The 22166-nt window shown below is 41.6% G+C and overlaps 3 protein-coding genes and 1 pseudogene across 54 annotated transcripts in view; 3 read left to right on the plus strand and 1 right to left on the minus strand.

The window, feature by feature from the left end:
* Positions 1-1977: 1977 nt before the first annotated feature.
* Positions 1978-22166, plus strand: part of ZC3H11A (zinc finger CCCH-type containing 11A) — a 58587-nt gene continuing 38398 nt past the window's right edge. For 5 of the 51 annotated variants that reach the window (XM_015118540.3, XM_077957721.1, XM_077958235.1 and 2 more), the window contains exons 1-3: positions 1978-2121; positions 7915-7968; positions 9315-9373. The gene's annotated coding sequence lies outside the window, so the exon portion shown is untranslated. 51 annotated transcript variants of the gene reach the window in all.
* Positions 3516-7381, plus strand: ZBED6 (zinc finger BED-type containing 6). The gene has a single exon (XM_015119775.3). It carries the CDS (start codon positions 3853-3855, stop codon positions 6784-6786), a length of 2934 nt encoding a protein of 977 aa, XP_014975261.1. The 5' UTR covers positions 3516-3852; the 3' UTR covers positions 6787-7381.
* LOC144341208 (uncharacterized) lies at positions 8453-8764 on the plus strand. Its single transcript, XM_078003736.1, has one exon. The coding sequence runs from the start codon at positions 8453-8455 to the stop codon at positions 8549-8551; it is 99 nt and encodes a 32-aa protein (XP_077859862.1). The 3' UTR covers positions 8552-8764.
* LOC703602 (charged multivesicular body protein 5 pseudogene) lies at positions 10914-12645 on the minus strand (annotated as a pseudogene). The gene is made up of 2 exons (XR_013410508.1): positions 11644-12645; positions 10914-11224 (listed from the first exon to the last, which is right to left on the minus strand). The product of XR_013410508.1 is annotated as a charged multivesicular body protein 5 pseudogene (transcript).

Raw genomic sequence — 22166 nt, forward strand, 5'->3', positions numbered from 1 at the left:
CTCTCGCCTCAGCCTCCAAGAAGCTGGGATTACAGATGTGTGCCACCGTGCTGGGCTAATTTTTGTATTTTTAGTAGAGGTGGGGTTTCACCATGTTGGCCAGGCTAGTCTTGAACTCCTGACCTTGTGATTTGCCCGCCTCAACCTCCCAAAGTGCTGGGATTAGAGGAGTGAGCCACCCTGCCTGGCCGGCCTGTCAGTTTAATTGGCAATTGGTGGTTTTTTTCTTCCACTTAGAGGCTTGTAAAATAAAAGTGTATCTTACAATCAATGACACGTTAGGTTTAATGAAATATGATATAACTATAAATACTAGTCAGGCCAGGACTGCATCTTGGAAAGCCCTAGGTTGGAAAACCCTTAAGCTATGTGGAGAGCCCTCTGGTAAATTTTAAAAACCCTAGGTGTTGTGGCACAGACAGAAATTGGTTACCAGTAAGAGTCACACAGACCAAAAAAATAAAGACCAAAACAAAAGAAAAAGAAAAAGAAAGAAAGAAAAAAAGAAATTGGCTACCAGGAACTTGCTTATTAGGTCTGTTGACATGGCAATGCCAGAGCATTGTCACGTAAGGCAGAGATTGGAGCTAAGATTCTAAAGTTGTGGTTCTTCCTTTGAACGGAGATAAAAGCCCAGATATGAGGAGGCTCAGGACCCCTCTGCTCTGATAAATTCCCAGTCTTGGGCTGCCTGGGACTTGAGCACCACCAAGCTGGCAGCTGGAAGAACAAGCACACGAGGAAATAAAAGGTGCCTGAAGTCCCATTTGCTTTATCATCAAGTGTTTCTTTCTTAGTAGCATTATATCCTTTACCCAAGTTAGGTAAAATGTTGCCACCTAATTAGAGTTCTGCTGAGCCACTACTCCAGGGGGACCTTTGGCTTCTATTATACGTGTAATATATTTAAGGATATTTTCAGTGTAAAAGCCAGAAAGGATATATGGTAAGTTAATGAGAGCTATTTCTCAAGAATGAGATTAATAGAGATTTTAACTTTCTACTCTATATATTTATGTATTAAGTTTCTAAAAAAACACGTGTATTACCTTTTTTTTTTTTTTTTTTTTTGAGATGGAGTCTTACTGTGTCACCAGGTTGGAGTGCAGTGGTGCGATTTCAGCTCACTGCAACCTCTGCCTCCCGGGTTCAAGCGATTCTCCTGCCTCAGCCTCCCGAGTAGCTGGGACTACAGGCGTGTGCCACCACGCCTAGCTAATTTTTGTATTTTTGGTAGAGACGAGGTTTCACCACGTTGGCCAGGATGATTTTGATCTCTTGACTTTGTGATCCCCCTGCCTAGGCCTCCCAAAGTGCTGGAATTACTGTCGTGAGCCACCGCGCCCCGCCACGTGTATTACTTTTATAACCAGGGGGAAAAGGTAAAAGCATTCAAAAGGGAAAATAAGGGACAATGTTAATAATGAAGCGGGGATGAGACTGCTGATTGCGACCTCCAACTAACCCTCCTGAATTTTGTCACGAGCTTGAATTAGTTTTCCAGTATACAGATTTGCTTTAAGAAATCAAAGAAACGTCCCCAAAGCTCAATCTCACTTCTTCAAGTAAAAATAAACTAACAAATCCTTCTACATTGCATGCTTAGGAAAAGTACAGTTTATTTCTAAATTAAATATATACATGGTTTGGGAGATTTACTCATTAAGAAAACACTTTGGTAAGAATAAATTGAGCGTTTACTGAATGGTAGTCTCAGTTCCTGCGGCCCTCCCGCTTATTACCTCATTTGATTTAAAAACAAAAACAAAACGTTATGAAAGCCAGCTTCAAGGCATTCCTTTGAAGGGAAGGGACTCCCCGACCCAGCGCCTCCCCCGTCACGTGACCCTGTGACCCGGAGCAGCCATCTTAGGCATCGCCTCATAGAAGAACTACATCTTCCAGAACCCTCGCGCCCTGCGTCGTGCTGGCACTTTTACCGGCCGGGCCTTAGAGCGGAGCCTGTAGCCGGGCGCCATCTTTGACGCTGGCAGTCTTGGTTTTCTGCTGGTGCTGCTGCTGGGAGGACGACGGACGGCAGCGGCCAAGCAAGAAGAAAGACGTGGCAGCAAGCGGGAGTCGGGGATAGTGTCATCGGTTCGGTAAAGTTTCTGTTCTCTGGTAACTAGACCCGTTTTTTTGATTCCCGGGTGGCTTGGGGCCGGGGAGGTGGGGGAGAGGGCGAGGGGAGTGGCAGCGGCCTCCCCTCGCCCCTGGGTCGCGGCCTATCCCGGGAAGTCAGAGCGGATCCTCCAGCTTCGCCGTAACGACCCCTCCCCCCCACCTCCCGGCCGCGGCCCTCGCCGGGGCGGGCTGGGAGCCCCAGGCTCCAGCTCACTTTTCCCATCCTCCCCACCCCCACCCCCCTTCACCCCACCCCCACGGCGCCTGCTCCTTTCCCAGCCAACCTTTCTCCCCTCCCCCACATCCGGTGTTCGCTAATCTGGGGGAGCCCGGAGCAGCCCCCGAAAGCCGACTGTTCCCCCGAATCCGAAGAGTGAACTGACACTAGATTGCTTTCTTCGGGGCAACAGTTTCTCGAGTTGAGCGGACCCTCACTGCCTAAATCAATCAGACAGAGTGCCGGGCGCTGAATTTACCTACTCTCATTCCTCTCCAGGGTCCCACTACTTTGGAGCTTGTCTCAAACTCCACATACAGAAAGCCACCGACCTTATTCCGGTATCCTACACCCATTCCCCACCCTCATTACACTCCCACCCCTGGCCCTCAGCGTCGGAGTCAAGAGCAACAGGGACACTTCCGTTCTCCTTGTAGGATTGGTGAAACCGTAATGAAGAACACCCCTAAACTCCCATAATCGGTGCGGATTCCTATGGGGAAGGCCTATATTGTTGACATCTTCCAGGCCTTGGTTCTGGACCTTGAGAAGGAGGCTGTGGAACTAGAGATAGCGATGCTTTTTAGGGTAAATGTATGTAGGTATTGGGGGAAGGGGAGGGATCAAGCGAAAAGAAATGGAAGTGGTTTAAAGTTCTTATTTCACTTTTTGCTATCCCTATAGCGTCCAACTTGTGAGTTACTTACAGGCTGTAAAAGCTTTTCCAGTCTAAAAATATCTGAAAACTAAACTTGAATTAACTCTTGATACAAATAGTACTTTGAAAATGCAGCATTTAACCTTGTTTTAAAATTTTATTCTCAAAGCATTTTTTTTCCAGCCAGTTACATTTTTAAAAGGTTGTATTTTAGTTAGAACTGAAAGGGCTCAACTAGCATTTGCTGTGACCAGTATGCGGAGTCTGTGTTGGCTTTCCAGAATTGACTTTTTGGGTTGTATTGGCAAATCACAGTCCTAAATGATGAATGTTGAATGATGCACTATGTTTTTGTTTAAATGAGATTTCCTGAAAATAGTTAATTTCAGAATTAAGGGAAATTGATGCCGCTATCATGAGGCATCATAAAAATATATATTTTAAAAGGCGAAGGCATTTGAAGCAGATATAGTTCTTGATGAAGCAGAAAGACTGTGGATCTGGGATTTGGAAGACCTGGCTACTAGCTGCTACTAACCAACTCTGTGACTCTGGGAAAGGGGGACTCAGTTCTTAACTTCTGTAACATGAGGACACTGGACTATTTGAATTCAGAACTTAGAAAATTGGAAGGGACCTTAAAGCCCTCTAAGAAAGAGTTCGGGAATGTTCTCCATTGCTGTCACTTTTCCTCCAAAAATAACCGGGCTTGGAAGTTATTGGTCCCGTGGGAATTTGATTCCCCATAGAAATTGGAGAAAAGGTAATGCAAGTAGAGAGGGACAGCTGTATTTCTGCTTGAGTTATAAACCCTCTAACGGATTCTGGTACGAATTGTGGAGACATAAAGAGAATGAGTGTATGTACTTTAAGTGTACCAGTTTCCTCACTCTCTCCTGGCAGAAGATGCAGCACTTTTAGTGATTCTGGGATTCTGGGATGTGTTCCTATTAATTCTAATACAGATGAAGAAGATGTGGTAGAGGAAAAGATGGTAGCGGAAGGAGTGAATAAAGAGGCCAAACAGCCTGCTAAAAAGAAAAGAAAGAAGGGTTTGCGAATTAAGGGGAAAAGGCGTCGAAAAAAATTGATTCTTGCCAAGAAGTTTAGTAAGGATTTGGGATCTGGGAGGCCTGTTGCAGATGCCCCTGCTTTGTTAGCTTCCAATGACGCTGAGCAGGATGAAGAAAGTCTTTTTGAGAGCAATATAGAAAAACAGATCTATCTGCCTAGTACTAGAGCCAAGACCTCCATTGTGTGGCACTTCTTTCATGTTGACCCCCAGTACACCTGGCGGGCTATTTGTAACCTCTGTGAGAAAAGCGTCAGCAGGGGTAAACCAGGTAGCCATCTTGGTACATCTACTCTTCAGCGACATCTGCAAGCAAGGCATTCACCTCATTGGACCAGGGCCAACAAGTTTGGAGTTACTAGTGGAGAGGAGGACTTTACCTTGGATGTATCTTTATCTCCCTCTTCTGGAAGCAATGGAAGCTTTGAATATATTCCTACTGATCCATTAGATGATAATAGAATGGGTAAGAAGCATGATAAATCAGCATCTGATGCCCTAAGGGCAGAAAGAGGGAGATTTCTCATCAAAAGTAACATTGTCAAGCATGCTTTAATTCCTGGAACTAGAGCCAAGACATCTGCCGTTTGGAATTTTTTTTACACTGATCCTCAGCACATCTCAAGAGCTGTGTGTAATATATGTAAAAGAAGTGTGAGCCGGGGTAGGCCAGGGTCCCACTTAGGGACTTCAACACTTCAACGACACCTGCAAGCCACACATCCTATCCATTGGGCTGTTGCCAACAAAGACAGTGGTGCTGTTGCAAATGGATTAGATGAAGCTGAGACTGAGAGAAGTGATGTCTTGAGTGATGCCTTGCATGGAGAAAAGTCTACAGGCAGCCAAGATTTAACAGCTGAGGACCTTAGTGACTCTGATTCAGATGAACCTATGTTAGAGGTTGAAAATAGATCTGAAAGTCCTATTCCCGTTGCAGAGCAAGGCACTCTGATGCATGCGCAGGAGAGAGAAACAACATGTGGAAATCCAGTCTCAAGTCAAATAAGTCAAGCAATTATCCAAATGATTGTGGAGGATATGCATCCTTACAACTACTTCTCAACCCCAGCCTTTCAGAGGTTCATGCAGATTGTGGCCCCTGATTATAGGTTGCCATCAGAGACTTACTTTTTCACTAAGGCTGTACCTCAGTTATATGATTGTGTCAGAGAAAAAATTTTCTTAACTTTAGAGAATGTTCAAAGCCAAAAAATACACCTGACTGTTGACATATGGACCCATGACCCATCCACTGACTATTTTATTGTGACTGTACACTGGGTTTCTTTGGAAACTGCATCTTTTCTCAATAATGGCAGGATCCCCGATTTTAGAAAGTGGGCAGTGCTTTGTGTTACAGGTTTGGCTAAAGACTGTTTGATAACCAATATTTTACAAGAATTAAATGACCAGATTGGTCTGTGGCTTTCTCCAAATTTCCTTATCCCTAGCTTCATTGTTTCTGACAATTCCTCTAATGTGGTACATGCAATCAAAGATGGTGGTTTTACCCATGTGCCATGCTTCCTGCATTGTTTAAATATGGTCATTCAGGACTTTTTCTGTGAGCACAAAAGCATTGAGAATATGTTAGTGGCTGCTAGGAAAACCTGTCATCATTTTAGTCATTCGGTCAAGGCCCGTCAGATACTGCAAGAGTTCCAAAATGATCACCAACTTCCATGGAAGAATTTGAAGCAGGATGAAACTGGCCATTGGATTTCTACTTTTTATATGTTAAAATGGCTCTTGGAGCATTGCTACTCAGTTCACCATAGTCTTGGTAGAGCCAGTGGAGTTGTGCTCACCTCCCTTCAGTGGACTCTAATGACTTATGTTTGTGATATTCTTACGCCATTTGAGGAGGCTACCCAGAAAGTGAGCGTGAAGACCGCAGGATTGAATCAGGTGCTACCCCTAATCCATCATCTACTCCTTTCCTTGCAGAAACTCAGAGAAGATTTTCAAGTCAGAGGTATTACTCAGGCCCTCAATCTGGTGGATAGTTTATCTCTGAAACTTGAAACGGATACCCTACTAAGTGCCATGCTTAAATCCAAGCCCTGTATCTTGGCTACTTTGTTAGACCCTTGCTTTAAAAACAGTTTGGAAGACTTTTTTCCTCAAGGTGCTGATTTAGAAACTTATAAGCAGTTCCTTGCAGAAGAGGTCTGTAATTATATGGAATCTTCACCAGAGATCTGCCAAATTCCAACTTCAGAAGTTTCTTGTCCCTCAGTTACAGTAGGAACTGATTCATTTACCTCATCTCTAAAAGAAGGCACCTCCAATTCAGGTTCTGTCGATAGCTCAGCTGTAGACAGTTGTGCCCTTGGAAGCAAAAGCTTCATGTTCCCTTCTGCTGTAGCAGTTGTGGATGAGTACTTCAAAGAGAAGTATTCAGACCTCTCAGGAGGTGATGACCCTTTAATTTACTGGCAGAGGAAGATAAGCATATGGCCAGCTTTGACCCAGGTTGCCATCCAGTATCTAAGTTGCCCCATGTGTAGTTGGCAATCTGAATGTATCTTTACTAAAAATAGCCACTTTCATCCAAAACAGATCATGAGCCTGGACTTTGACAATATAGAACAACTAATGTTTCTGAAAATGAACTTGAAAAATGTTAACTACGATTATTCTACATTGGTTCTGAGCTGGGATCCTGAGAATGAAGTTGTTCAAAGCAATGAAAAAGAAATACTGCCTTAATTTCTTTTTCTCCGTTTAAAATGGGCAACTTTTTGCTGTGTTACTGTATCTTAATAGCTATAGTTGTTAAATATAATCATTATCTTTATAAACACATCTGGGGAAACCTGAAATCACAAAAGGGCTGAAAATTCCTCAGAGGCAATATAATTTTGATAAAATGAAGATTAAAAATTTCATAGCTATAACTCATTGTCGCTAGCACTTGAAAATTTTGCTTATACCAATGAGAGAGAAAAGATATTTTTAATTAAAAAAAATATAGTGCAGCATTGAAAGGCCTTAGGCTTTCTGCCTGGTAGATTGAACTAGTAATTGGTTTTAAGTAAAATTTCCCCCACCATGGGAAATTGTATTGCTCTGAAACCAACGAAATGAGAAAGAAGTACTCTAGGCTGGCATTCCTCCTGCCTCCGTTTTTCTGTTTCCTTAAAAACCCTGATGCTTAATTACAACTTGGCAAAAAGAAAACCCGTGAAATTGTTTTATATTTGGAAATTTCTAATTGCCTCCTCATACTGGTCAGCTTTATAATTTCAAATTGTCGAGTGTGATAGTGTTACCCTTTATATTTAGAATTGGATCTTACATAAAAGGGAAATATTAGAAAACAATTAGGAAAATATACTTTTAGTCTTTGAAATACCTGTTTTAACCTTTACAAAATATTATAAAAATAACAAGGATTGTGTAGGTACTTTCAAATGATTTATGGGTAAAAACAGACTAAAACGTTTGCAAGAATTGGAAAAGATTGAATGGGAATTGTAATGAGAGCCCTTTGAACATGCTTGGAAAAAAACCAGTAGATATTTCCCAAAAATTGTTTCTGTAATTTTAGGTAATCTTTTTAAAAACATACTTAATGACCCATAATACTGTATTAACTGTGCGGTTGTTTCGGCCATTGAATTCTTAATGAAAACTAACAGGTCGGTATTTTTATGTGTTAGGAATCATTGGTGAAATGAGTGAATTGATCTCATTTTAAGATCCCTTTTTACTCTGAAAGTATGTTTCTGTGATTGAGTAGGAGGCCAGAAAATGATGACTTTAGTAAAAGTCTATTAAAAGTTTCAGACTGAATAACTAATGTGAGATCCCAATTTTTCCTTTTTTTCATTTTAGATTTGGGGATATTCCCTGCCCAAAAAATTCCTGGAAAATTGACTAGTATTAAGTGTGAGTAAAAGGTGTCCACTTTTTTTTTAAGTTTTGACTTTAGTTTTGTCTTGGATAGTATTTGGCAAGATTTAGCCTAGAAATTATGTAGTATTTATTACATGAGAATCAAAATTGCTTTGTTACTGGGCTGGTTTCAAAGTTTAGAACTCATTTCTATGTATCAAAATAAGGGTTTTTGTTTTTGTTTTTGTTTTTGATTTTTTTTTTTTTTTTTTTTTGAAATTCTTAAATGGTAAATACGCCATTGTGAAGTGAAATCTCAACTCCAAAAGTTTACCCTTTTACTAACTGGAGTAAATATATACTTACAAAGTCTTTAGCTGTAGCCATTAGTAGTAAAGAATTTGGACCTAGGCTGCGTAAGCAAGCCTTTCCAGGGCCACTATTTAATGGCAAACCAGTGACGCTGGTGTTGATACAAAATAAGAAATAAATTTTCCCTTAGATAAAGCTTTCTGTGTTTTGACAGTGCCAGTTTAGAATGGCTATAATGCTGCTCTGCCTTCTACAGCTTGCTGCACCACTCTGTAGTTACTCTATTACCATACGTTTCTATCTTTTTTGGTTAAACACTCCCTGATGACGATGATGGATTTATATACATACATCCATATTATACATATTGATATATGTGTAAGGATTTACCTTCGTCTTTATTTTGTGGGCTGGGCAAAATTTAGTGTAACAATAAGTTCATGATACTTTGGTATAAGAGTAAGTTCTTTATTTTTATAATGAACCCAAATCTAAAGTCTTTTATAGTGCATTTTAAAAGGGGAAACTTACCCAAATGTTATATTTCTATACATTTGTGTATATATGTGTGTGTGTGTATAAGCCAGTTAGTATATATCTGTACGTATATTATATACATAAAACACTATATTTTTACATACAAGTATGCTTTTATTATACAGATAATAAAGATGGGGGAAGGTTTCTGTTTTTTTCTTAATAGGTGAAGAAATCTTGAAGACCAGAAATTGGATCTTACTGAAAAACTGATGGTTATTTTTGTTTTTTTTTTAAATTACATTGTTCAGCTATGGAAGATGGATTTTTGTTTTCATGATCCTTTGACTCTCAAGTTCATCTTTAAATGAACTCTTTTTGTTTTTGTTTTTGTTTTTGTTTTTGTGTTTGAGGAGATAACTAACCCTAGCTGTCTCCAGTCTGACAAAGGTTATTTGAATGGACTTTATCTCCCAGTAGTTGGGAGATGTTTTAAAAACACATGCTGTGTTTGAATTGTGGCTGAGAGGTTTTCTTGGCAGTGTGAAGAGGAAAATTTTTTCTGCCTCATTATTATTAATTCATGGATTGAGTGTTGGTTCGACCTACAGGCGTAATAGATTGGAACTCAGTGAAGACACAGACGTTCCTGTGAGAACAACCAGCTAATGTAAGTGGGGGAAGCAGGCATTTTTGTCATGAAAGGAGTGAACATTCTTGTCATTTAAGGCATAATTTTCATGGATCAGTAAGAAATTAAAAGGTCATTGTTCAGATATTTTTGCTTGTACATAATTGTTTACAAACTTTTAGTTTTTGAATGGAAACATATTTTTTTCTTTCTTTTTTTTTTTTTTTTGGAGACGGAGTTTTACTCTTGTCCCCCAGGCTGGAGTGCAGTGGCGCAATCTTGGCTCACTGCAACCTCCTCCTCCTGGGTTCAAGCAGTTCTCCTGCCTCAGCCTCCTGAGTAGCTGGGATTATAGGCATGCACCACTACACTCAGCTAATTTTTGTATTATTAGTGGAGATGAAGTTCCACCATGTTGGGCCAGGCTGATCTGGAATTCCTGACCTCGGGTGATCCACCAGCCTCAGCCTCCCAAAGTGCTGGGATTACAGGCCTGAGCCACTGCCCCTGGCCCATATTTTTTCTTTCTTTGTTTTGATAATATATGTACATTGTAAAAAAGGTAAAAACAGTATAGCCAAAGTGAAGTCCTCCTGTAATTCCATCTTCTTGGAGAAAAGCACTGGGTTATTTTGTTTCGTTTTGAAACAGGGTCTTGTGCTCTTGTCACCGAGGCTGGAGTGCAGTGGCATGATCATAGCTCACTGCAATGTCGAACTCCTGGGCTCAAGAGATCCTATTGCTGAAGCCTCCTGAGTAGCTGGGACTACAGGTGCGCACCACTGTACCTGGCTACTTTTTAAAACTTTTTATAGAGATGGAGTCTCCTTGTGTTGCCCAGGCCAGTCTCAAACTCCTAGGTTCAAGCAGTCTTCCTGCCTTGGCCAACCAAAGTGTTGGGATTAAAGGTGTGAGCCACCACGCCTGGCCTCCCATTCCTTTTTAAATAACGATTCTAGATGATTTTATAATCAAGTTCCAGTAATAAACTCTCATTGGGATTTTGACTTGAATTACATTCGATGTGTGCATTGTTTTGGGGAGAAGTAATTTGTTTAATCCTTTATTCTATTTATTCATTATCCAGGTCTTCTGTGCCTTAGTAGTTTCATAGTTTTTTGGTTTTGTTTTTAATTTAATGTGAGTCTTGCATACGTCTTCATTTTCTTCTTGTATATCTTTTTATTGTGAATTGTCTCTTCCTGTATATCTTTTTACTGTGAATGGTACTGTGTCATCATCTGAATGATTATTGCTGGTATGAAGGATATTTACTGCTTCTGGTAGATCTTATATTTTTATTATTTTCAGTTTGTTTTAGTTGATAGATTTTCTAGTTTGCAAGCACGTAATCTGCAGGTTCTGGATTTTTTTTTTTTTTTTGCCTCATCTTTTTTTTTTTTGAGATGGAGTGTTGCTCTTGTTGCCCAGGCTGGAGTGCAATGGTGCTATCTCGGCTCGTTGGAACCTCTGCCTCCTGGGTTCAAGTGATTCTCCTGTCTCAGCCTTCCAAATAGCTGAGATTACAGGCACATGCCACCATGCCCGGCTAATTTTTGTATTTTTAGTAGCGATGGGGTTTCTTTTTTTTTTTTTTTTTTTTTTTTTTTTTTTTTTTTTTTGAGACGGAGTCTCACGCTGTTGCCCAGGCTGGAGTGCAGTGGCGCGATCTCGGCTCACTGCAAGCTCCGCCTCCCGGGTTCCCGCCATTCTCCTGCCTCAGCCTCCTGAGTAGCTGGGACTACAGGCGCCCGCCACCGCGCCCGGCTAATTTTTTGTATTTTTAGTAGAGACGGGGTTTCACTGTGGTCTCGATCTCCTGACCTTGTGATCCGCCCGCCTCGGCCTCCCAAAGTGCTGGGATTACAGGCTTGAGCCACCGCGCCCGGCCTGCGATGGGGTTTCATCATATTGGCCAGGCTGGTCTCAAACTCCTGACCTCAGGTGATCCGCCCACCTCAGCCTCCTAAAATGCTGGGATTACAGGCGTGAGCCATTGTGCCCAGCCTGTCTCATCTTTTTAATATATGTTTGTAATTTATGCCTTTTTTTCCTTTGGAAAAAATTGAGTAAATGTCCTATTCATCAGATATCAAGAAATATTCATTATTGATTTCAAGATGTAGTATTGAGGAAATCACAGAATCAGAATACCCACTTCTGATACAGTAGTGATTTTTTTTTTGAGACAGAGTGTCGCTCTGTTACCCAGGCTGTTGGGGTGATCTTGGCTCACTGCAACCTCTGCCTCCCGGCTGCTTCAGCCTCCTGAGTAGCTGGGACTACAGGTGCCCGCCACCACGCTTGGCTAATTTTTTGTATTTTTAGTAGAGATGGGGTTTCACCATGTTGGCCAGGTTGGTCTCGAACTTCTGACCTCGTGATCTGCCTGCCTCAGCCTTTCAGAGTGCTGGGATTACAGGCGTGAGCCACTGTGCCTGGCCAGAATCAAGTTTTAGTACAAAAAAAGCATTTCCCAAGCAATGAGTCTCAAAGGAAAAAAATAGAAGAGTAATGTAATTAAACTTTCCTTCAAAGAAAGGACAGAAACATATCTCTTATGGTAAGTTTCGAAAGATCAGTATTTCATGGTCCCATAATATGTGTTTGTTTTACATGATGTACTTAAATAATGCAAATGTATGAAGCAGGGATCTGTGGCAATCCAAATTCATCCACCAGAACTCCATCATTGGTTTTTTGTGTCAGTGGAAACACTTTCTGGAATTGCAGGTGCAGATACTGCCTCATCTAAATAGAACTGTCTTTGTCAGCCACAAGCTCATCACCCAGTGTGTATCCAACTCTGCTTCTAGGTCGTCTTCATTGAATTCTGGGCCACCATAACTGCGACTCAGTGCTTCTTGGATTTCATTTGCATCTTCCATCATGTCCACTACCTGGTCTTGTAAATTCTCAATCTGGTCAGTTTTCACTTACTTGTATGCCTTCATTTCCCCTGCTCCCAGTTTCATTGCATCAGCCGTGGTCTTGGTATCCTTCAATGACTGGATGGTGTAATTGACTTGTTCCGTGTTGAATGACTGTTGGGTGCGATTCTCCTGCTGCTGCTCATACATCCGCTTTTGTTTTAAAACTCGCAAGGCTTTCTGCGTAACGGTATTCTTTGCAGGACTCCCTCTCATCTTAATCTGGTCCTTACACTTCACTAGCTCAGTATCCAATCTAGAAATCTTCTTGTCAGTGGATTCTGCCCTGCCGTCCACCATGCCAATGCAGTCATTCAGGCTGGGCGGCGGAGCTTTAATTTCACTTTCCTGAAGAATCAGTTCATCTTGAGCGGCTGTGAAGAAACCCAAACACCTTTTTTTCTTTCTTTTTTTTTTTTTTTTGAGATGGAGTCTGGCTCTGTCGCCCAGGCTGGAGTACAGTGGCCGGATCTAGGCTCACTGCAAGCTCCACCTCCCGGGTTCCCGCCATTCTCCTGCCTCAGCCTCCCGAGTAGCTGGGACTACAGGCGCCCGCCACCTCGCCCGGCTAGTTTTTTGTATTTTTTAGTAGAGAAGGGGTTTCACCGTGTTAGCCAAGATGGTCTCGATCTCCTGACCTCGTGATCCGCCCGTCTCGGCCTCCCAAAGTGCTGGGATTACAGGCGTGAGCCACCGCGCCCGGCCTTTCTTTTTTTTTTTTTTTTTGTCTCACTCTGTCACCAGGCTGGAGTGCAGTGGCGTGATCTCAGCTCACTGCAGCCTCTGCCTTCCGGGTTTAAGTGATTCTCCTGCCTCAGCCTCCTGAGTAGCTGGGATTACAGGCATCTGCCATCATGCCCAGCTAATTTTTGTATTTTTTAGTAGAGATTAGGTTTCACCATGTTGGCCAGGTTGGTCTCGAACTCCTGGGCTCAAGTGATCAGCCCGCCTGGGCTTCCCAAAGTGCTGGGATTATAGGCATGAGCCACTGTGCCCGGCCTAACACCTTTTTTTCTTAATGCATATATTAGAACATCAGGAACAGTGTTGAAAGATGGTGAAGACAGTTGAATGGGTGTCCTTTTTTCATTTATCTTGAGTGAGTTTACCTCTAGTGTTTTACCATATTGCATATGCTGATGATTTCTGGTGATTATGTGCATTTATGCTGGGAAGTACCTTATAGTTTACCAAGTTTTTATTGAGTGGATATTGCACTTCAGGTTCCTTTCTGGTTTTTTTTTTTTTTTTTTAGCTATTTTAATAGTTTAAAAAAGACAACTTCAAATACTTTTCTTCACTTTTTAACCATTTTTTCTTTTTTGAAGTCTTTCAAAAATTACTACAGAATTTTGTTTTTTGTTTTTTACCCCTTTTACTCTATTAAATATAATGAGTTTCCTAATGTTAACCCATTCCTAGTCCCAGAATAAACCTGTTTGATTATGTAGTGTTATTTTTATTTATTTTATTTTAATTTTTATTTAGAGATGGGATCTCACTGTGTTGCCCAGGCTGGTATCAAACTCCTAGCCTCAAGTCAGTAATCCTCCCAAAGCTATGGGATTACAGGCATGAGCTACCATACCTGACCATGTTACTATTTTAATATACAGCTAGTTCAATTTGCTAATGCTTTATTTAGGATTTTTTATCTATCATAAATCAGATGTCCAAAGCAGCTGTTTTAAACATTTTTAAAATTTTTATTTATTTAGAGACAGTGTCTTGCTCTGTTGCCCAGGCTGGAATACAGTGATGTGATCATAGCTCAGTGCAGCCTCAAACTCCTTCAAGTCTTCCTCCAGCATCAGCTCCCTGAGTAGCTGGGATTACAAACGTGACTCACTATGCCTGGCTATTGGTAAAAATATTATGACTGTTTTTTGAGTTTGTAATGTATGTGGCACAAAGTTTTGTTTTGTCTTGCTTTTTTTTTGTTTTTTAAGAGATAGAGTCTTGCTCTGCCTCCCAGACTGAAGTGCAGTGATGTGATCATAGCTCACTGCAGTCTCAAACTCCTGGCCTCAGGTGATCCTTCCAACTCAGCCTCCTGAGTAGCTAGGACCACAGATGCATGGACCACGCCCAGCTAAATTTTTTCTTTTGGGAGGGAGACATGGTCTCACTATGTTGCCCAGGCTTATTTATTTATTTTTCGAAAGAGGGTCTTGCCCTATTGCCTAGACCAGAGTGCAGTGGTGCAGTCACAACTCACTGCAGCCTCGACCTCTTGGGCTCAAGCAGTCCTTCTGCCTCAGCCTCCCAAGTAGCTGGAAGTAAAGACATATGCCGCCATACCTGGCTAATTTTTTAATTTATTGTAGAAACTGGGTCTCACTATGTTGCCCAGGCTGGTCTTGAACTTCTGGGTTCAAGCAGTTCTCCTGTCTCGACCTCCCAAAGTGCTGGCATTACAGGTGTGAGCCACTGTGCCTGGCCTGTTTTTTTTTTTCTACTTTCATTGAGTACATTTTTGTAAATTCTTTTTCTTAAGTTAGAATACTTTCTTATTTTTCAAAGTATGAGTACATAGGTGGTATAGAGCTATCTGTGAAATGTAATTTGAAATTTTAAACTTAAAGGTCATAATCTCCTTTAAATTCTGGATGAATAGCATTTTTGTCTTTTGGCATGTAGAGATTCAGATGAGAAGTCTAATAATGTCAAGTCTGGTTTTCTTTGTTGTCAATCTGATTTCTCCTGGAAGTTTGTATGATTTTGTCTTTACCATTGGAATTCACAAATTTCACCATGTCTGTGTATAGCAGAGATGTCTTTAAAGAAAAGTTCTGCCTGGCATTTGATGAGCCCCTTTAATGTGAAGACTCAAGTCCATCAGATTGAGGGAAATGTTCTTATATTGTTTCTTTCATAATCTCTACAAATTCCATTCCTTTTTTGAATTTCTATTTATAGAAATTGAGTTTTCTGGAATTATTTTCATTTCGTATACAATTTTCCTCTTAGTGACATATGTTGGCATTTTTGTTTGGATTCGTGGAGATGTCCTGTCAGTAATCTCTTGTAATTCAGTTATTACGTTTTTCATCAGTGTGTATTCTGTTCTTTCCTCTACTGAAATCTATTTTTGAAGGTAGGGGCTAGAAATTTGAGTCTTCATCTTCTTCGTCGTCATCGCAATCGTCATCTTTTTCTTCTTCATTATTACTATTATTTTATTTACTTTTTTGAGAAGGCGTTTCTCCCTTGTTGCTCAGGCTGGAGTGCAATGGCACAATCTTGGCTCACTGCAACTTCCACCTCCCGGGTTCAGGTGATTCTCCTGCCTCAGCCTCCCAAGTAGCTGGAATTACAGGCATGAGCCACCACACCCAGCCTGAGTTTTCTTATTTTTTAAGCTTTGTTTTTTTCTTACTCTTTTTTTTATTTTTTGAGATGGAGTCTCGCTCTGTCTCCCAGGCTGGAGTGTAGTGGCGTGATCTCGGTTCACTGCAACCTCTACCTCCAGGGTTCAAATGATTCTTTTGCCTCAGCCTCCCAAGTAACTGGGACAATAGGCGCACACCACCGCGCCCAGCTAATTTTTTATATTTTTAGTAGACACGGTGTTTTACCATATTGGCCAGACTGGTCTCGAACTCCTGACCTCGTGATCTGCCCGTCTCTGAAATCCCAGGTTGCTGGGATTACTGAGCCACTGCACCCAGCCCCACTCCTTTTTCATAGTGGTATGTTCATTTGTAGCAATGCTATATCCTTTAAAACTTGCTGAGCACATGAGGATTTTAAAATAATATCTCCTTTTTCCTACATTAACTTCTAGAGAGTGGGTTGAGAAGGTCCTGTTATTTTTCTTGGCTTCATATTTTCAAGCAGTTATTTTCTGTTGAAAAGTAACCAGGTTAACTGGGTGTGGTGGCTCATGCCTGTAATCCTAGCACTTTGTGAGGCTGAGGCGGGCAGATCACTTGAGGTCAGGAGTTCGAGACCAATCTGGCCAACGTGGTGAAACCCTGTCTCTACTAAAAATACAAAAATTAGCCAGGCGTAGTGGCAGGCGCTTGTAATTCCAGCTACTCAGGAGGCTGAGGCGGGAGAATTGCTTGAACCCAGGAGGTGGAGGTTGCAGTAAGTCAAGATCATGCCACTGCACTCCAGCTTGGGCAACAAAGCGAGACTTTGTCTCAAAAAAAAAAAAAAAAAAAAAAAAGTAACTGGGTTTTTCTTGGCAACCTGGATACTTTTTTTTTCCTTTTAAACTTAAGAAATGTATGAATGTGCATCTTTGTTTTGTGTTTTTGCATGGGATGGTATTTATTATAAAGTAATTGGAGCATCATTTAAAAGCTGGAGTGGATTTTTTTGTTTTTGTTTTTGTTTTTGTTTTTTTTAGAGATGAGGTCTCTTTTGCCCTGTTCTTGAACTCCTGGCCTCTAGTGATCCTCTTGCCTTGGCCTCTCAAAGTGCTATGGTTATAGGCAAGAGCTACTGCACCTCGCCTTGCCGTTTTCTTGAATAGCAATTATATTTGTTTTTTCCCTAGTGAAAATTACAGAAGCTTAGTGTATGAAGATGATATATAAAGAAACTTTTCTTTTTTTCTTTATCTCTTACTTTTTCTTGTTTTACACTGTAGCTCTTAGATCTGGTTTTTTTTTTTTTTTTTTTTGAGATGGAGTCTTGCCCAGGCAAGGCTGGAGTGCAGTGGCACGATCTCAGCTCACTGCAACCTCCACCTCTGGGGTTTACGCCATTCTCCTGCCTCAGCCTCCCGAGTAGCTGGGACCGCAGGCACCCGGCTAATTTTTTGTATTTTTAGTAGAGACACGGTTTCACTGGGTCAGCCAGGATGGTCTTGAGCTCCTGACCTTGTGGTCTGCCCACCTTGGCCTCCCAAAGTGCTGGGATTACAGTCGTGAGCCACTACACCCGGCCAGCTCTTAGATCTTATGAAGGAGTTTTTATTTGTTGAAACATTAGTAAGGGAGTGTTATCTACTCAGGATTCCATTTCTCCACACTCCGCCCAACTTTGGGGCTCTTTTCAGAAGTTGATTTGAAAATTAGTTGTGGACCAGATGGCTCACGCCTGTAATCCCAGCACTTTGAGAGGCTGAGGCCGGTGGATCACCTGAGGTCAGGAGTTCCAGACCAGCCTGGCCACCATGGTGAAACCCTATCTCTACTAAAAATACAAAAATAAATTATCGGGGTGTGGTGGTAGGCGCCTGTAATCCCATCAACTTGGGAGGCTGAGGCAAGAGAATCGCTTGAAACCAGAAGGTGGAGGTTGCGGTGAGCCGAGGTTGCACCACTGCACTCCAGCAGCCTGGGTGGAAGAGTGAAACTCCGTCTCAAAAAAAGAAAAAAAATTAGCCAGGTGTGGTGGTGGGCACCTGTAATTCCAGCTACTTGGGAGGCTGAGGCAGGAGAATTGCTTGAACCCAGGAGGCAGAGGTTGCAGTCAGCTGAGATCGTGCCATTGCACTTCAGCCTGGGCAACAAGAGCAAAACTTGAAACTCTATCTCCAAAAAAATAAATAAATAAATAAAATTCATTGCCAAAAAATTGTAAATTCTGCTGTGTCTTTGCATTTCATAGCTACCATTTTATTGTTTCAGTTATTTTGTTGCTGGTCTTTCTGAAACCGGTAACAGTTTCAAATATGTTCTTTGGAATGTTGATATCATGAGTGAAATTGACCTCTAAGCCTTTTATTCCCCTTCATAACTTTTTTTTTTTTTTTTTTTTGGAGACAGAATCTTGCTCTGTTGCCTAGTCTGGAGTGCAGTGGCAAAATGGTGGCTCACTGCAACCTCTGCCCCTGGGTTCAAGCGGTTCTTGTGCCTCAGCCTCCCGAGTAGCTGGGACTACAGGTGTGGGCTACCACGCCTGGCTAATTTTTTGCATTTTCAGTAGAGACGGTGTTTTGCCATGTTGGCCAGGCTGGTCTTGAACTCCTGACCTCAAATGACTTTTTATTATTATTAAACTTTTTCCTTTGTTGCATATACGTCTGAAAATTATTCAGATAGCCTTTTTTTTTTTTTTTTGGACAGGTCTCACTCACTGTCACCCAGGCTGGAGTGCAGTGGTGTGTTCTTGGTTCATTGCAACCTCCATCTCCTGTGTTCAAGTGATTCTCCCACCTCAGCCTCCTGAGTTGCTGGTACTACGGTTGTGTGCCACCATGCCTGGCTAATTTTTGTATTTTTTGGTAGAGATGCGGTTTCACCATGTTGGCCAGGCTGGTCTTGAACTACTGACCTCAAGTGATCCACCCACCTTGGCCTCCCAAGGTGTTGGGATTACAAGCGTGAGCCACCACACTGGGCCTTAACTTTTATTTTAAATTCAGGGGTGCATGTGCAGGATGTGCAGGTGTTACACAGGTAAATGTATGTCGTGAGGGTTTGTTGTACAGATTATTTCATCACCCAGGTATTAAGCCTCGTATCCATTAGTTATTTTTCCTGGTCCTCTTCCTCCTCCCGCCTTCTACCTTCTGATAGGCTCCAGCATTTGTTGTTCCCCTCTATGTCCATGTGTTCTCAGCATTTAGCTCCCACTTACAAGTGAGAACATGCTGTATTTGGTTTCCTGTTTCTGCGTTAGTTTGCTAAGGATAATAGCCTCTGGCTCCATTCATGTCCCTGCAAAGGACATGATTTTGTTCCTTTTCATTGGCTGCATACTATTCCATGTTTTGTGATTTTTCAGACTTCTGTCTTGTTGCTTGCCATCCTCACCAGCATTTAGTGCTTTTGGTATTTTGGATTTTAGCCATTTTTATTTTTTTTTATTATTATTTTTTGAGACAGAGTCTCACTCTGTTGTCCAGGCTGGAGTATAGTGGCACGATCTTGGCTCACTGCAGCCTCTGCCTACCAGGTTCAAATGATTCTCCTCTCTCTGCCTCCTGAGTAGCTGGGATTACAGGTGTGTGCTACCATGGCCAGCTAATTTTTGTATTTTTAGTAGAGACGGGGTCTCACCATGTTTGCCAAGCCCATCTTGAACTCCTGACCTCAGATGATCCACCTGCCTCGGCCTCCCAAAGTGCTGGGATTACAGATGTGAGCCACTGTGCCTGAATGGATTTTAGCCATTAGAAAAGGAATTTGCAGTCCCTAATGATGTATGATGTTGGGCAAGGTTTCAAATGCTTATTTTCCATCTGTATACCTTCTTTGGTGAGGTACCTGTTCAGATCTTTTGCCTTTTTGAATTGGGGGGTTGTTTTCTTATTTTCGAGTTTCAAGGGTTATATATTTTGTGTATCAGACCTTATCACTTATGTTTTGCAAATATTTTCTCCCAGCCTGTGACTTTTTCATTGTTTCTTTCTTAAAGCTTCTTAACAGACCTTTCACAGAGCAGACCTTTTTTAATTTTAATGAACTCCAATTTAATGGGTTTGTTTTTTTTTTCAGATGGTGTTTCGCTCTTGTTGCGCAGGCTGGAGTGCAGTGGCGTGATCTCGGCTCACTGCAACCTCCGCCTCCCGTATTCAGGTGATTCTCTTGCCTCAGCTTCCCCAGTAGCTGGGATTGCAGGCATTCGCCACCGTGCCCGGCTAAATTTTAATGGTTTTTATTGAAATCCAATTTATTGGTTTTCTTTTATATTTAAGTTGTTATCCATTTTATTTTTGTGAAAAGTGTAAAGTCTGTGTCTAGAATTATTTTTTTATATGTGGGTATCCATTTGTTCCAGTAACATGTTGAAAAGACTATCCTTTGCTCCTTTGTCAAAGGTCATTTGACTATGCTTGTAATCTGTATTAGTTCCTAGGACTTCCATAACAAAGTATCACAAACTGGGTAGCTACAGAAGTTTGTTGTCTCACAATTCTGAAGGTGAGATGTCCGAAACGATTTCAGCAGGGCCATTCTCCCTCTGAAGCCTGTAGAGGAATGATCCTTCCTTACCCCTTCTGGCTTCTGGTGTTTGTTGGCAATCCTTGGCATTCCTTGGTTTGTAGATGCATCACTCCAGCCACATGGTCATCTTCTCCTTGTGTATCTTCTCATCACGTCCCCTCTGTACATGTCTGTCTTTCGTTTTGAGCTGGCAACATTTTTTGCTAAGATGGTTGCCTGAATCTAGTCACACACCTAATCTCCAACAAACTGTTGCCCACCCATACCCTTTTCTCTAGAGAGCATACATTCTTGTTTTTTTTTTTGCAATATGGATAGAGTGAGAATTTTCTAAATTTTCAAGTTCAGATTCTTTATTCCTTTTTGCTTGATAGTTCTTGCCTCAATATATTTCTCTCCTTGCATTTCACTATAAGCAGCAGGAAAAGCCCAGGCTGTTCCTTCCACACTTTGCTTAGAAATCTCCTCAGCTAAAACCCAAGTTCATTGCTTCCAAGTTCTGCCTTCTGTGCAACAGAACACAATTCTAAGTTCTCTGTCACTTTATAACAAGAATAACCTTTCCTGCCGGGCACAGTGGTTCACACCTGTAATCCCAGCACTTTGGGAGGCCGAGGTGGGTGGATCACCTGAGGTCAGAAGTTTGAGACCAGCCTGGCCAACATGGTGAAACCCTGTCTCTACTAAAAATACAAAAATTAGCCATACGTGGTGGTGCAAGCCTGTAATTTCAGCTACTTGGGAGACAGGCAGGAGAATTGCTTGAACCTGGGAGGCGGAGGTTGCAGTGAGCCAAGATGGTGCCATTGCACTCCAGCCTGGGTAACAGAGCAAGACTCCATCTAAAAAAAAAAAAAAAAAAAAGCCTGTCCTCCACTTTCCAATAACTCGATCCTCATTTCTGACTGAAACCTCACCATAAGTACCTTAAGCACCTTTAATGCTCATATGCTTTAGCAGCAGTTTCTTCTCGGCCTTTTCTATCAAGCACCTCGAAAGTCTTCCAGCCTCTACCTGTGATCCAATAACAAAGCTACTTACATATTTTTAGATTTTTTTGTTTTTGTTTTTGTTTTTTACGGCAACATTCACTTTCTGGTATGAAACTCTAATGGCTGTATATTGTCACATTATGTGAATATACCATAATTTTTTAAATTATTATTTATTTTTGAAATGGAGTCTCACTCTGTTGCCCAGGCTGGAGTGCAGTGCGTGATCTTGGCTCACTGCAACCTCCACCTCCCAGGTTCAAGAAGTTTCCCTGCCTCAGGCTTCTGAGTAGCTGGGACTACAGGTGTGTGCTACCACACCTGGCTAATTTTTGTATTTTTAGTAGAGATGGGGTTTCACCATGTGCCCAGGCTATTCTCAAACTCCTCACCTCAAGTGATCCACCAACTTCTACCTCCCAAAGTGCTGGGATTATAGGCATGAGCCACCGTGCCTGGCCATATATCATAATTTTTAAAAACAGTCTCCAGTTTTTGAACAGTTAGGTTTCTAGATATTATTTCATTATTTTTTTCCTTTCCTTTTTTCTTTTTTGAGACAGTGTCTCGCTCTGTTGCCCAAACTGGAGTGCGATGGTGCAATCTTGGCTCATTGCAACCTCTGCCTCCTGGGTTCAAGTGATTCTTGTGCCTCAGCTCCCCCAAGTAACTGGGATCACAGGTGTGCGCCACCACAGCCAGCTAAATTTTTTTCTGTTTTTTAAGAGGTGGGGTTTTGTCATGTTGTCCAGGCTGGTTGGTCTCAAACTCTGGACTCAAGTGATCTGCCCACCTTGGCCTCCCAGAGTACTGGGATTATAGGCATGAGCCACTGCACCTGGCCTATTTCATTATTAAAAGAAGATTGTGATAACATTTCTTGTGCATTGTTACCTTTAATACTTTTGCCTTATAATAAATTCTAGAAATTGAATTGTTTGTCCAAGGGTATGTAAACTTTAAACATTTGGGTACGTGTTTAGTATCAGACAGTTACTCCTAATCTGGGTTGTTAACATCAAGGCGACTTTTCATCATGGCATACCATTCTTGCATTAAGAAT

The sequence above is a fragment of the Macaca mulatta genome, chromosome 1 (assembly GCF_049350105.2).
Source record: "Macaca mulatta isolate MMU2019108-1 chromosome 1, T2T-MMU8v2.0, whole genome shotgun sequence".
Taxonomy (NCBI): domain Eukaryota; kingdom Metazoa; phylum Chordata; class Mammalia; order Primates; family Cercopithecidae; genus Macaca; species Macaca mulatta.